Source organism: Platichthys flesus, chromosome 10, assembly GCF_949316205.1.
Source record: "Platichthys flesus chromosome 10, fPlaFle2.1, whole genome shotgun sequence".
In the NCBI taxonomy this organism is placed as follows: Eukaryota; Metazoa; Chordata; class Actinopteri; order Pleuronectiformes; family Pleuronectidae; genus Platichthys; species Platichthys flesus.
The window spans coordinates 8,577,248-8,591,535 of NC_084954.1; the positions used below are offsets into that span (position 1 = coordinate 8,577,248).

At 41.5% G+C, this 14,288-nt stretch overlaps 1 protein-coding gene across 1 annotated transcript in view; it reads left to right on the forward strand.

The window, feature by feature from the left end:
• Positions 1-2,453: 2,453 nt before the first annotated feature.
• Positions 2,454-14,288, forward strand: part of LOC133962306 (SAM and SH3 domain-containing protein 1-like) — a 47,883-nt gene continuing 36,048 nt past the window's right edge. Inside the window, exons 1-2 of the mRNA XM_062397853.1 lie at positions 2,454-2,586; positions 4,310-4,957. Of these exons, the coding sequence (XP_062253837.1) occupies positions 4,475-4,957 (483 nt within the window). The 5' untranslated portion in view covers positions 2,454-2,586; positions 4,310-4,474. The remainder of the gene's footprint in view (positions 2,587-4,309; positions 4,958-14,288) is intronic.

A 14,288-nucleotide genomic window follows, 5' to 3' on the forward strand; every position in this document is an offset into this window, starting at 1 on the left:
ACACCCTCATTGCTGTCCCAGGCTGCTGTTGGCGTGTTCAGACAGCAGTGAATTTGAAGAGTTCATTCCAAAATGAGATTTCCACCAAAGAAAATCACGTAACACAGACTCAAGGCAAACGGTCGCAGGCATAAGGTTAAACCCGAGAGATACTGTGAGAGGTTTTGAGACATTTTCTTAGATTGGAGAGTATTAAACCGTATAGATGTAGAAGCTGTTGAGGTTTCAGTTACACCCCAAAAAAGTTTTTCTCCAAGATAGATATAAAGCATTTTGGAATAAAGCCCTTCACTTTTAACTGGCTGGTTTTAATCTGCTCTTCTAAAAACTACTGAGATAAACCCAGACAGAGCAGGGATGTGGGTTTTGCACTATTTTTTGTACTTAGAATTATTTTGTTAGTATGATTTTTAATGTGTTAATTCTTTCGTGTCCCATTTTCTTCTTTTTGAAAGGACCAAACCATGACAGAACTTATGCTTATCTATGTCATTTGCCAATTATGCTGATTGCTTCATTCTCAGATTTGTTTTCGTCGAAGGTTAATGATACTACGATATATTTATATATTTGAAAACAATTATATATATATAAATATACTTTTAATTTCAAGAATTATTTAAAATGACAACCTTTAATGTAATCTTTGGGATAGGATAAATCAACGTCAATGTCCAAACAATGTTTGTGCATAACTGTCCATGGTCCAGACTGGACAGTGAACATTTCTGGTTATATATTCATCACGCTCATCTCAGATTCAAGCTCAGCTCCTGCAGGAGATTCGTCCCCTCTCACTGGGCCACTGAGACATTCTGAAAAGTGTGGCCTCGACTTTAAAGTGCTTCAGTTCGCAACATATATGTCCTAAATGGTCTCTTATTGCACATTGAAGGATGCATGATATTAAGTGTTAACAAACTTGAAACAACCACGTATTATCCCTCTTAGAGATTGTCTGTTCTGGCATTTGTATTTACCACCATGTTGAACAAAGCTGAAGTTCTCACCACGCATCGGATGCCTCTCCATTCTTTCTCTTTGTTTCCTCATGCCAAGTGTGTCAAGTGTGAGAGATTCTATTTATTTTACCGGTACATCTGTTTATGTTACCTGTTCTGCTTCATGAAAACTCTTGCTTTCAGTGCACTGTAAAAATGCATTGAAATGGAGGCTCGGCTCCCAGCAGCGTGCAGGAGAGCTCAAGGGTTTCTCACTCGCCATATACTTCCATCCTGTCCATATGTCTTCTGGGATGAATATCTGTGGAGTTGCAGTATTTTCTCATAGTAGGCAATTTTTGTACAGTTTTATTAAACAAATTTCACATGGATGTCTGACTTAATCTGCTGCCACAAACAATTTAGACTGTAGATACAGTATATATATATATATATAGATATTGTGCAATGGAAAAATAAATGTAAAACCAATCATAACATGTTTTGTCTTGTGTTTTTTTGATTCATGTTTTCTTATTTACTCTCCGACATTATTTAGAAATGAATTTTTCATTGGCTCAAATATGGAAATATTTTTTGGGAAATATGCCTCCATAGGTCAGAGGTCATGTCACCTGTAGATTATAGATCAAGCACCCTGGTAGTGTATTCTCCAACACTAATAGTCCTGAGGGATGTCCTTTTCACTCCTTGACTCATAGTTGATTATGCAAAAGTAAAAAGATGTTTAACATTTTTCAAAGAAACTTTTTTTTATCTCAACAAAGAAGCAGAAATTATTTTTGCAGGCCTTTTTCAGATGGCCAGAAGCTTAACATATTTTGTTCATTTTTTATTTTTATACCCAGATATACATATTCAGTGACGCACCATGTGCTCTCTATCCAGTTACCTAATCATTACCTAATCATCTCTCTCTCTCTATCTACCCATCTCTCTCTCACTCAATTATCTATTCTATCTAATTTATCTATTTATCTATCTATCTATCTATTCATCTCTCATCCATCTATAAATTTGACTCCCTCTCTCTATTATATATCTATCCATCTCTCTCTTCCTCTCTCATTCTCTCTCTCTCTCTCTCCATCATCTATCTATCACTCTATCTATTTATCTCTCTCTCATTCCATCCTCTATCTCTCTCTCTCTCCATCATCTATCTATCAATCTCTATCTATTTATCTCTCTCTCACTCCATCCTCTATCTCTCTCTATCATCTATCTGTCCATCTCTCTCTCCCTCTATTCAGCTCTCTCCCTCTATTCAGCTCTCTCCATCAAATCTCTCTATCTCTCTCTCTCTCTCTCTTAAAAACTAAGTGACTAACAAAATCGAATAACCTACTTGTACTGGAATAGTATAAGTATTTTATTTAATTGTATTCTATTGTGTCTGCTCCGCGTCCCAGAAGCCCCTGCAGGTGGCGCTGGTGTCCTCGGCGGGGTCTTCTTCTCTCCAGCAGCAGCAGCAGCAGCAGCAGCAGCCGCCGCACTGGCAGCATCCTCCTCCTCCTCCTCCTCAGACCGTCCGAGACGGCGGAGCGAGCGGAGCCACGAGCAAAGTTGCGAGGGTCTGAAGCCGGAGCACAAAGTCCAACCACAGCGGGTCCTCTGCGAACAGGTAGATAACTAACACTACTTCACTCTCCTTCCCTGTGTTAGCCCTTTCGCTCCCGGTTCCTCCATGTGTGTGTGTAACGTGTGTTTACCGCTGGGGCTTCGGCGGCAACCTCGTAATTGTTGCTCCGGGTTGAGTGTGGGATTGGACCGGGGGGCGTCTCGCCTCTCTAACGGTTGCGGTGGAATGAGACAAAGAGGATGGAAGCAGCGGGAGAGGAAGCCAACTGTTACCGTGTACCCCCCACCCCCCTCCGTCCATCCGAAGCCCCCTCATCTTCAGCGTGGGGGGGGGGGGGAGGGTTTAGAGAAACCTACTCGACTTTGGTTTTTCTAACCATAACTTTAGGATTCGGTCCATCATGGAGAAGTCAGGGACCCTCGGAGGCACCTGACCCTGAACTTCGGATTGGACTTTAAAACATCACATTGATTAGTTTTGACATAAGTTCAATTACAATTCATTTGTATTCCGCCAAATAACAAAAAACATGATCTCAAGGCACTTTACGATATTACAAAGGATCCCATCAACTGTGAGCAATTGGCGAATGTTTATTAGTTTTTTCTGAGGGCTAAAGGGAAAGTTCACCCAGACATTTAAATTCACTCATTATCTACCAATATGCCGATGGAGAGGAGGGGGCTGGGTAAATGAGGCCATATCGGGTCGAATTGAATCTCGGGGCTAACGGACACTTTGATGACACCACAGGTTCTTCTGTCGTTTTGAGAATCGGTCGCTATTTACTTCAATTGTATTGGATTTGGCTGCAAGTCTGTTTGCCCCTGAAACTCAAAAAGGGAGTCGTGGACTCAAACACTTCACCCACAACTGTCACCACCTCTGTCGGCATAGAGGTACGTAGATAATCATTTAAATTTTTGGGTGAATTATCCCTTTAAGGACAGGGGGTGTTGGACCTTGTTAAGCCCTATGAGACAAATAATGATTTTGGAACATGGGCAATAACAAATACAATTTGATTGCTTGATTGAAAAAAATAGGGGCTGCCATGCACCCCGACCAGTTGGGATGTGCAGAGGAAAAATGGGGTCGGAGAAGTTCAAGGTCGGAGTCAACAAACGACCCTGAAACTGACCCTGATGATGAAAACCATAACAGGGGCGTCTTTTTCAGCACAGAGTTCCCAGTTTAAACGGCTTCTGGGCGACTGCTGCTCAGGAGGTTGAGAGGCTCGATCTCAGTCTCTGCCGTTCAAGTGTCCCTGGGCTGCACATAGATGCACTGACTGTATGAATATCAGAATAGCAACACTGCAGTTCAAGGGCACGTGAAAAATGTTGGAAGAAAGGAGAGGCCTCCAGGACATGTCCAAGGTCCGGGTCAACAAACAACCCTGAAACTGTCTTTGCACAAGAAAACCAGTGCATCTGTTACTCCTCATGTTTCCTATATTAAATGGCTTCTGGTGGCTGAGTGGGTCAAACAACCAGAAGGTCGATGGTTAGATCCCAGTCTGCCCCATTCGCTGAGTCCTTAGGCAATAAACTGTACCCAGATATTGCTCCTGATGGCTGTGTGTGATAGAGGGCTGCAGATGGTTGCACTGTATGAATGTGTGAAGGGCAAAACTGTGTTGTTGGGGCACGTTCACAAATATACAGCAATTTCCGAGGCGATGAAAACATTCACTGCCTTTGATCTTCATTCAAAATCTTCCTACAGAATAATGTCTAACTTTTAGTTTGCTCTGTTTTCTCAGGCTCTTCCAACGACTATTAGATGTGTCTGCTTTGGAGAATTGACCCCAGAACTGTGTGTAACGTGGGGATTACATGGGTCACAGCGCTCGAGAGCCTCAGCAGCAATGTGAATGGAGATGATGGTTTGCACCTAAGGTAGAGGCCTCCCTGCATCCTGTCTCAAGATGAGCCAGGGGCCAAACCTCGTGCTCGAGTGGCTCTCCAAGCTCGATCTCTCCCAGTACGTGGAGGCCTTCATAGACAACGGGTACGACGACTTGGAGGTCTGCAAGCAGATCGGGGAGCCGGACCTGGATGCCATAGGTGTCCGCATCGAGTATCACAGGCACAGGCTGCTCACAGCGGTGGAGAGGCTGAAAGAGGAGGAGAATCGAAAAGCAACAGGTTACTATTTCACCTTAGAGCCTCTGGACGCCTCTGCCTGTCACCACACCTCACAGTCAGACCGAGAGGTGGACTTCCTGACGCTGGGTTCACACACGGGGACCGCAAGAGTTCACCAGGTCTCCTGTCCTGGAAACCATAACCTGAGATACACAGATTGTAATGACTTTGTGACTTATCCCAAACTGAAGCTGAAGGTACTGATAAGGGATAAACTGGCTAAAGAGGGGATTAACCTTGGAGAAGCACCTTACACCGATAAGGTAGGCAATTTTGTTTTCGTTTTAAGCTATGTTGCTTGCTTTTGAAGCGCTGTCTCATTGAATTTGATATGCACACTCTGTTATGTAAGTGATGAAGAGTGTGTCCAATCTATTTGATGGTGCTGACGTGCAGTGATTCTTCTCTATCTCTCCATTGATTCTTTGGATTCTCTGGCAAAGGAAATCATTCGGTGAAGTGTTGTAAAAATTCCTAGCTCTTAATTTGCTTAAAACGTTTTCACACTAGGGCCCAAGTTCAGTTAAATTAATTCCTTTTAATTGAATTGCAATGGTGGGTGCTGAGTGGAACCATACCATGGTGGTGTGAGTGTAAATGGTTGTTTGTCTCTGTGTGATTGCCCTGAGATTCCTTCTCGTCCTCCCTACCCTGCATCTCACTGGTGAGGTCAGCTGGGATTGGGTGCGATTGGCTCCATCTCTCCCCTGCTCAGAGAGTGTGTGCTTTAAAAACACTGCTAATATTTTTGGCATGATGTCAAGGTCACCTTTGACTCAGGAGGTAAAGTGGGTCGTTCATTAGTTCCAAGGTTTGATCTGCATGACGGAGGTGTCCTCGGGGGAGATGCTGAACATCACTGCATGCGATTGGTTCGAGCAGTGTATGGACGGTTGAAGGAAAGGCACATGAGGAAATTGAAATGGCTTTTGATCAATTGGAGGAAAGGGAATCAACCAGAACTCAAAATGCTGTAGCTCCAGACATTCAGCAGACAGCAGAGTTCTAACGTGTGTTAAACATAAGCCCCATACCTCATATTAAACACATCCCAGCATGTTGTTGTCAAGATATCAAGCCCTCTGACCTCTGCAGGGAGAGTTCAGTGGGCCAATGGATCAGTTCGCGACAGATGTTTACTCTGGATGAATGACACATTTACTGATTGTATGGCATTTTGTTTCCGGGGATCCTCTCTGCTCTGACAACAGTCCAGTCTGTGTTGCCTGCAAACAGTGCAGATATTTTTTGTTAATGTAATTGCACAGAATAGTCAGTCCACTATGTTATTGGCCAAATCCCTTAATATCCTCAGCGAATGTTCTGAGGCCAGTGGGATGAGAAGCTGAGTGGCAACAATCTGTCACTATCATTGAAGGATTCTGGATTTTATTGTGTGACAGGAAAAAGCTGTCTGCCAGCAGACACTACTGGTGGGGATATGATTCTGTTTCAGCTGTATTTTAACAAACTGTCAGACTGAATCCCTGCTAAGCAGCAGTGTTGGAAACCACCCTAGAACATCTTTACACATCCAGAGTGATGACACAGTTTAGGTTGTCAGCAGTGGCACTCAGCCAAGAGAGAACTTTTCTTTCACTGCACATTCATCCTCGTCTGGTTTTGTCTTTCCTCAGCTGTGACAACTTAAAAACGTTCCTCCTCAATAATTAACGAATGTTGTCTGAGGGCGTGACAACCAGAAGCAGCTTTCCAGTTTGACTGAACTGATCTTTTTTTCACAACAAATCATAGACAATATTAAGCCTAAGTCATATTATTGTGGATTTTCCCAAGCCTTCCTTTGGACATTTGCATATTTACCATATTCTAATTTATTCTAACCATTGCCATCTATTTGGAAAGGTTGATTTATTTCCTCTGTCGTGCCATACGCTTAAACATTTTTGCACCATACCTATAAAACTGTTAGGCTCTGGCCAGTTTCTCCGCTACAAGCATGTGCTGTTCATGAAAGATTCAGAGGCTACAAACTAGTAAGTGCAAAGGCACTTTGTGGTTTACTTACCACGTTTTGGTAGGTTTCAATCCAATAGTAGCAAAGTCGGCTTCAATGAGCAAAACAATCCAAAACTCTGCAGCTCTCGAGTCAGTATAACCATTCAGGGCTATAAGTTCATTCACAGGCCAAAACCTACGAAATGCACAGAAATGGATTTTACTCCAGTCAATGGAATAGTAGCTACACTCAAGCAATGAGAGTTAGTAGGTGCAGCCTCTACAAAGTGAAAAACAGCCTCAGTATCAAAGTCTGACACGATGTGGTGAACATCTGAAGTATTATATCATCCTCCCACATTTCAGTAGGAAGTAAGCCAAACTTTTCAGCTCATAAATTTCGTCCCTTTAGATCCTCCTCTGTACTTTCATTATGAAAACAAAACGTGTGAGCATTGAGCACCAGCCTGTTTCACAGCAGCAGAGAGCTGATTTAAACAATCAGGTCAGAGTGGTCAGCTCTGCGTGGTAACAGCCTTTTGGAGCAATTTGGCTTTTCAGGTTCATCAGATCTAGTCCATTAAACAGTTGCAGGAGGCAGGTATGTAGGCCAGCAGGGCCCATTTTCTTACCAGGAATAGCATACGGCAGCTTCAGGCTAAGTCTTACTGCCAGAAATACTTTTTTTTTAAATCTCAAATTCCAGCAGAAGTTAGACAGTAAATTATGTGTTTTGGTTTGTGATTAGATATAGGTTGTGATTTTTGGTTCTCTGCCAAGGAGTTTATGTTTTCATGTTTGTTTGTTTGGATAATGCAAAAACTGATTTCCATGAAACTTGATGGAAGCATGCGACATAGTTCCAGCAAGCCATTTAACTTTGGAGCAGATCCAATTTTTTTTTAAGCTTGATTGACTTCAAAGATCTTTGGCAGAGATCTGTGCTCAACTGAGTGCCATTCTATAGATGCACTTTAAAATGTTCCTTTTGGCCAAAATGGTGCCAAGTGGTGTCAGGGCGCTGTCAGAGAAATGTCACGTAAAGTCAGTGGTGTGTCTCATTTCCACAAATTGGATTTTCATGTCACACAGGAATGAGGGCAAAATATTGGCATCAACCTTTTGTTGTAGGCATTTTAAACAGAACATACATACAAATATAAATACCATGGAAACTCTCCCTATTTTGCTATTTTTTGCTCTGACTGATACATTGGATTGGAATGAGGTGCTTATTGTCATACCTTCCAGAAACATTCTTTTTAAATCTAACAATATCTTACATTGGCCTTGGTAGTTTGTTCTCTGTGATATCTGAAAGCAGTATGGCTTTCCCCCGGGGGCTGTCTGCCGTTCGCGGATGGCAGTGGTTTTGATCTGCAGTCCCACTATGCTGCAGTCTGGGTTTGATGCAATCAATTCCCAATGAGTAATGTGCTTTTCTGACTATTCCTCGCGCATGACTAGTTCAGGCAGGCCCGCCGGACCTATTGGGAACTTTCAGAGTGCAGGAGCAATACAGTTAATGGGATTAAAGCTGGTTGAGCTGTAAATGACCTGAACACTGGCACCACGAACAAGTGTTTCACTGGAAGTGTTTCAGGGATTTTTCCAAAAAATAGATTTCGCAACATGGAGAAGCAAAATCTGTCATTAAAATAAAAACTCCCATGAGCTTGACTCTCACACCAGTACAAACTAAACAAACATTTCACAGCCAGATGCTGCTTTAGTAGAGCTGTAAGTGCTTTAGTAGAGTCTTGTCATCACATTTTACACTCTAGTGTTTTGAATCACAAAAACTAGATTTGGCCAATTCAAGTTAAATTTAATTTAATTTTAAGTTAAATTCAAATCTTAACACACCCTGTTGATTTGAACTCAAGTTGTTACTTTCAGTCAGAACATATCAAGATGATTAACAAGATTTCGAGGGGAGTGTCACACGATAAGCTTTGTACCTTAACAAAAGCACATTCATTGCATTGTTCATGGCCCACCAACCCTGATTGGTATTATCCCTTTGTAGTCGTCTTAACAATGTGCCTCAACTACCCAGAAGACCTCATAGTAGTTTCTGGCCTGAAAACATCTCAGAATACGGAACAAATCTTATTTGTTCAGAAGATTTCTCTCTGTTGCTCTGCCAGAGGATCGGAGGACAAGAAAAACCAGCAAGCGCCCTTTTTGACAGAAGAAAAGCCTCTCTGAATAGAGCCTGGCAAAATACAAGCTCCGCAGCAGCTGACAGCTGTCCCTGCCTTTGTCGCTATAAAAAGGACACTGAATAGATGTGTTTTGATTGAAAAAAGTTGCTTTTAAAACACCAGCCCCAGTTTACCCATGAGAACCAGTGCAACATAAGGAGGGTCAGAAAGGATCTGTACATAAAGGAGAGAGGTGATTTTGTAGTTTAATGGTTGAGAACATCAATAGTTTCCTTTTCCCTGCTTCTCAGCCCCTGATAACCCTGAGCAGGATGAGTGGGCAAGGATAATGAAAGAGAGGTTAGTGTGTAGTCTAATGTGCATGTCTGGTAAGATTCCTGTTAAGCCTGACAATGGAAATATAAATAAATATTGCAGGATCTTAATTGTTGATAATTATTGACAGTAAAATAAAAAAAATACGTTGTTGAAAATCTGCTTCAGCTTCTACTAATTTGTGCTGACTATGAGGGATGCACTGATTCCACCCACTGGATCTCTGATACTGTCAATACAGGCCTTATTATGTGGATCAATCTTTTAAATCATGTGTTTTGCTTTCCATTACATTTACTGAGACTCAGCGGGCTCCCAACACAGTTTCCGTGTCATAGCACTCACCTCATGTTACCCCACATGAAAACAAAGTCGAGAATGAAGTCAAACTAAATCATATTTTTGAATCTCAAACCGATCTTTTGAGATTGATAAAGGTTACTTTCCACAAACTGATAAACTACCTCTTCATGCCGTGTGTCGATGAATTGATGAAATCGCTCTTCAGAATCTGTTTTGGTCACGAGGAATTTCTTTCCCTTTTATCACTTAAACACAACGTGGCGATCAGTGTTAGATCTCTGAAGAGACTGTGGCAAAAAGTGTCCAGAGGGAGAAACCGTACAAGCCTGGAAACATGGAACGCTGGAACAGCAAATTCCCAACACGCTTCACTGTATGTTTGTCTGAGTGCACGAATAACAATCATAGATTTGTATCAGGTCATGTTGCCGTGTGATCCTCTATTAGAATGTCCTTTCTCCATTACCACTGTCTCCCTGCTCACCATGTAGCGTACTGTAGGAAGGTCTACTTATGGACTTTATTCATGTTGTGTCAGTACGGATTAGGTCAAACCAGTGGGCCATTACAAGAATACGGCTGGATTATTGCACTGATGGTGCTGTGGGGGGGTTGCACAGTCTTGCACAGTGCACTCAAAGGCTTAACATGCTATATACACCCTTGTCGCTTATCGTTTGGGATGGAGTAAATTCCTTGTTATTCATGGAGTGGCCTCTTCCTCCTCTAGTGAAGATGCAGCATGTATGAAAAAAAACAGGAAACAACGAGGATAGCTGTCACTCTACCAGCACATATTCAGCCACTGCACATTACATCACGTCTAAGTGAGATCGCAGATGCAAATGTTATTTACACAGGGAATACTGTGTTATGTTCAATGTAAACCCCCATGCTAAGCAGGGCATAATCACTGACCTATATTTATGAATTTAAGATTAGAATTGTCCAGGGTCAGTGGACTGGAGGTTGAGGAGAGATGTATCGAGTAGCTCATTCTTCTCTATCAGTTCTGAACAGTGTAAATACCACAGTATATAAGCTCAAGGAGGAAGAGTGATCTTTTCATTTTATTGGATTAATTTGTGCAGTTGTTTTGTGTCAACATTTCCCTTAAGCCCTGTAGATATTGAAACACCCCTCAGCCTCCAGCCTTTACCTCTGTTGCCGCCTCAGCTATTGTATAACAATGCTAAGCAGCTCTTTGAAACTCTCTGGCCCTCTGTGAATTTAAATCACTGAGAAAAAGCCTCCTTCGCTTTGAGGGAGTTGGACTGAGGGAGGAAGATTGACTCAAGTCTGAATCTCAATTTTCTCAATCACACTAGACGTAAATATCAACCTTCTGTCATCAGCATATCACACAGTTGAAGTTTCCACATCCCTCATGGTCGCCAGGAATATGTAAAGCAGACACAAATACTGCAGGATGACATTCATGTTTTTTGATAATGATTCATTTCCTAAGTTCTTCTAAAATCACGTGTTACATGAATGGTGCTCTGTAGTATGGTATGAGTTTGCTGGAGTAAAGATGTTTTCTGAGTGCCTGCTCTGCCCCAACCCGCCTCTCTGCGAGTGTTACATCACCACCAGGCACTTGAAGGTCTTTGAGCCTCACTACTTTGACCTTGATCACATTCCATTACGAGGGTCTATCCATCTCTCCACTGGTATATTTTTACCCCGTGTGCAAGATGGGCCATTTCAGCCGGGGTCAGCGAATATTTTCAGCCAGTCAAGCAGAGGAATTTAAATGTAAGAGGTGAGAGCTCTAATGCGGCTACGTTTCTTTGGTGATTTATTTATGTTACTGTGAAGTTTAGTATTTTTCATATAGACACACTTGGATATAATAAATTATAGGAAAATTACTAGATAAACAGAATGACGATGAAGGAGAGGATCACTGCGAGGTCTGAGTGTGCAACTGGTGTGATTCATTCAACATTGGCCTTTGCAATCATCACATATTAATCCAGTAGAATAACTTTGGGAGACTTTGGACTGACGGGTTGAAGTTCCTTCCAACACCTTCCTCAGAACAGAAGAATAATGTTTCATTACTCCAGTAGAATTCAGTCACATTGACACTTTTCTGATGGTTCATGATGGCCCAACACCAAGACACTTAATGTTTGTGTGATGTTATTTTTCCTTTGATTTGTCACCTGTGTCTGTATTTAATATTGTACATAATCTACAATGTATATGCACATTGTTAAAATCTTATGCAGTTTAGGACCAATGGTTTTGGCACATCCAATTAATTTAGAAATAATAATTCACCTACCCTTTAAGTGTTTTAAATTGGATCAAAAGGTTGAAAGGAAATGGAAAATAGTTTTTCAGGAAATAGTTATCACATTAATTCAAATATAATTATGGCATTAAGAGACAACGTGTTTTTCACATCTGCCTTTAGTTACTAAAGGTTTAGTCCCTCCCTCCCTTCGAGTTGTGCAGCAGGTATAGCATGGTGGTCCAAATTGTTCCTCAGGCCGGTTCCTCCTTGGGCACCCCAAAGTGTTCCCAGAGCAGATGTTCCCCTGGACAGATGTTCTGTCAAGTCTCATTAAACCAACATGAACCAACCTCAGCCTAACTAAACTGTCTAGACACCCTGACGCAGTGAGTAATCCATCATGACTTCTGTGTCTGTAACAGTGAAACATGTTTTTTTACATGCCAGTAGCAGGCATTTTCACTTTCATTCATCATTAGAGATATCCATCTGTCTTTTGATATATAGGTCATGTATGGATTGAAGCTTATAGTCGGTTTACACGCTGACCATCTCTCAGGATGTTAATGCTAATTCCACTTGGCAAATTTGAATATTGTGACTCACTTCTCACCTTCTATGCAAATACTTGGCACATTTACAGATAGTAGAGGTACATTTTGGCAGCCATGCCATGATGTGAGGACATCCCCACATTTGGTTCAAATCTAGTCAGAGGCCTGCATGGTCAGAAAATGAATTTGTGAGTTGCACATGGAGGAAAAAAAACAGATGGATTTTTTTATGTCAGAACATTTCTAAAACACATCACTTATTTAACCCGAATAAGATCTGTCTGGGAGTCTTTAATCCATGCACGAGATATACGAGGACTACCGGTGAATCTCCTTCCCCACCCCCACCCCCCCACAGACACATTGGATTTAACGTTGCCTGCAGCTCATTCAAAATGCAAGGGAATGAAAAGGAAGCAGACGACCCACAGTATACTACACACATCAAATCTCTGTAGCTGTTTAGCTGTTGGATTTAGAATTCATTCATGACCCTTTCTTTGCAGGTCAGTTAACCACTTAAAATCCCGTAACACCAAAAGACTTTCTCGTGAATCATGCCCTTCAGGCGAACATGAGTCGACTACATCTCTCAGGTCTGTCTGGCACCTTTGCTGTTTTTTTTACTCTAGAATGTGCACAGGTCAAAGTCTAAAACATTAAATTTGTCAGGTACTGTGGCTTCCTGTCAACACTGCAACACTAGACAGTCAATTATTAATTAAAAAACAAACAACGTTAATATTGTTTTCTTAACCAAGTTAAAATTGTATACATATGTCCTGTGATCTTTCAATTCTGTTGACAATGATTTGTGTTTTTTCTTTTCGTTCTGTTACCATCTCCACAATCTCTCTGTGCTTGAGAATGCTTCCGGGTTTGCTTTTACTAAGATGACTGAGAAGAAGAAAAAATTTTGTTTCAAGCCGGGCAAAACAATAGTGAGAACATCTACATGAAGCAAAGTGCCAACATATTCTGTAACAACTCTCTACTTAGCATTACATTTTAAAATCCAATTCTGTGCGGCGTCTGTCTCTTTGCATGGCATTCATAAATCCAACACCAAGTCTTCGCCTTCTCATTCATCTGTGGAAGTGTTAACCTTTTAAATTCAGTTTTAGTTTTGAAACTCCCTCTGAAAGCTGTCGGGACTACACCAACCAGTGAAGCATGTGTGTCCAACAGCTCCTTATTGTAATTCAAACCTGACATTTAGAATTTGACGGATCCCTGACTTGTTTTAGGCGAATCCAACCACCAACAGATTACCTTTCCCACTGACAACACCACATCACGCAACTGTAAGAAGAGCAATGAAAAGAAATCCTATGAGTTTACACAAGTCAAGAAAGGATTTGGTTATTCTTGTGTTTCATTCAAAGAGATAAAGTCACTACTCTTCCCTGTTTATATATACGGACCCTGTCCAGGATTGTAAAGATCATTTCACACAGTGTTGTGGGTTAAACCCACAACTATGGTGAGCCCCAGGGTGCAAGTGGCTGAGCGAGACAGACAAACTGAAATAGAAATGTAATTTAGTGCTGTCTTTATCTAGAATGCCATAACTGTGTGTGATTATATCGTTGAGCAGTGATATATATATATATATATTATATGGAACTACAATGACAAAGAGTAAGAGCATTACCCAGCACTGACGGGGTCATGCAGAGGTTGAGCGCATATTGAACAGTTATATTTATATCCGGCAATGAGGTTATATTTTTACTCCTATTGGTTTGCATGCTTGTAACCCAGATTCCACAAAAACTACTGAAGGGATTAAAATGAGACTTGATGGAAGTAAACTGCAGAGGGAAGGGAAAAGCCAATTAAGTTTGGTTAGATCCTGGAATTTTTTTCATTTTCTTCAACATTGCGAGATGGGGCTTTATCACAGAATAATTCATAGATCTTGATGGAAAAAAACCATGGAGCTGATATCTAAATTGGTTTTCAGACATGACCGGCGGGGGAAGTCAGGAGAATTTGGTACAGACTTTCCCTGCTGTTTGCTTTTCACAAATGCAAAACTCAGCGGGAG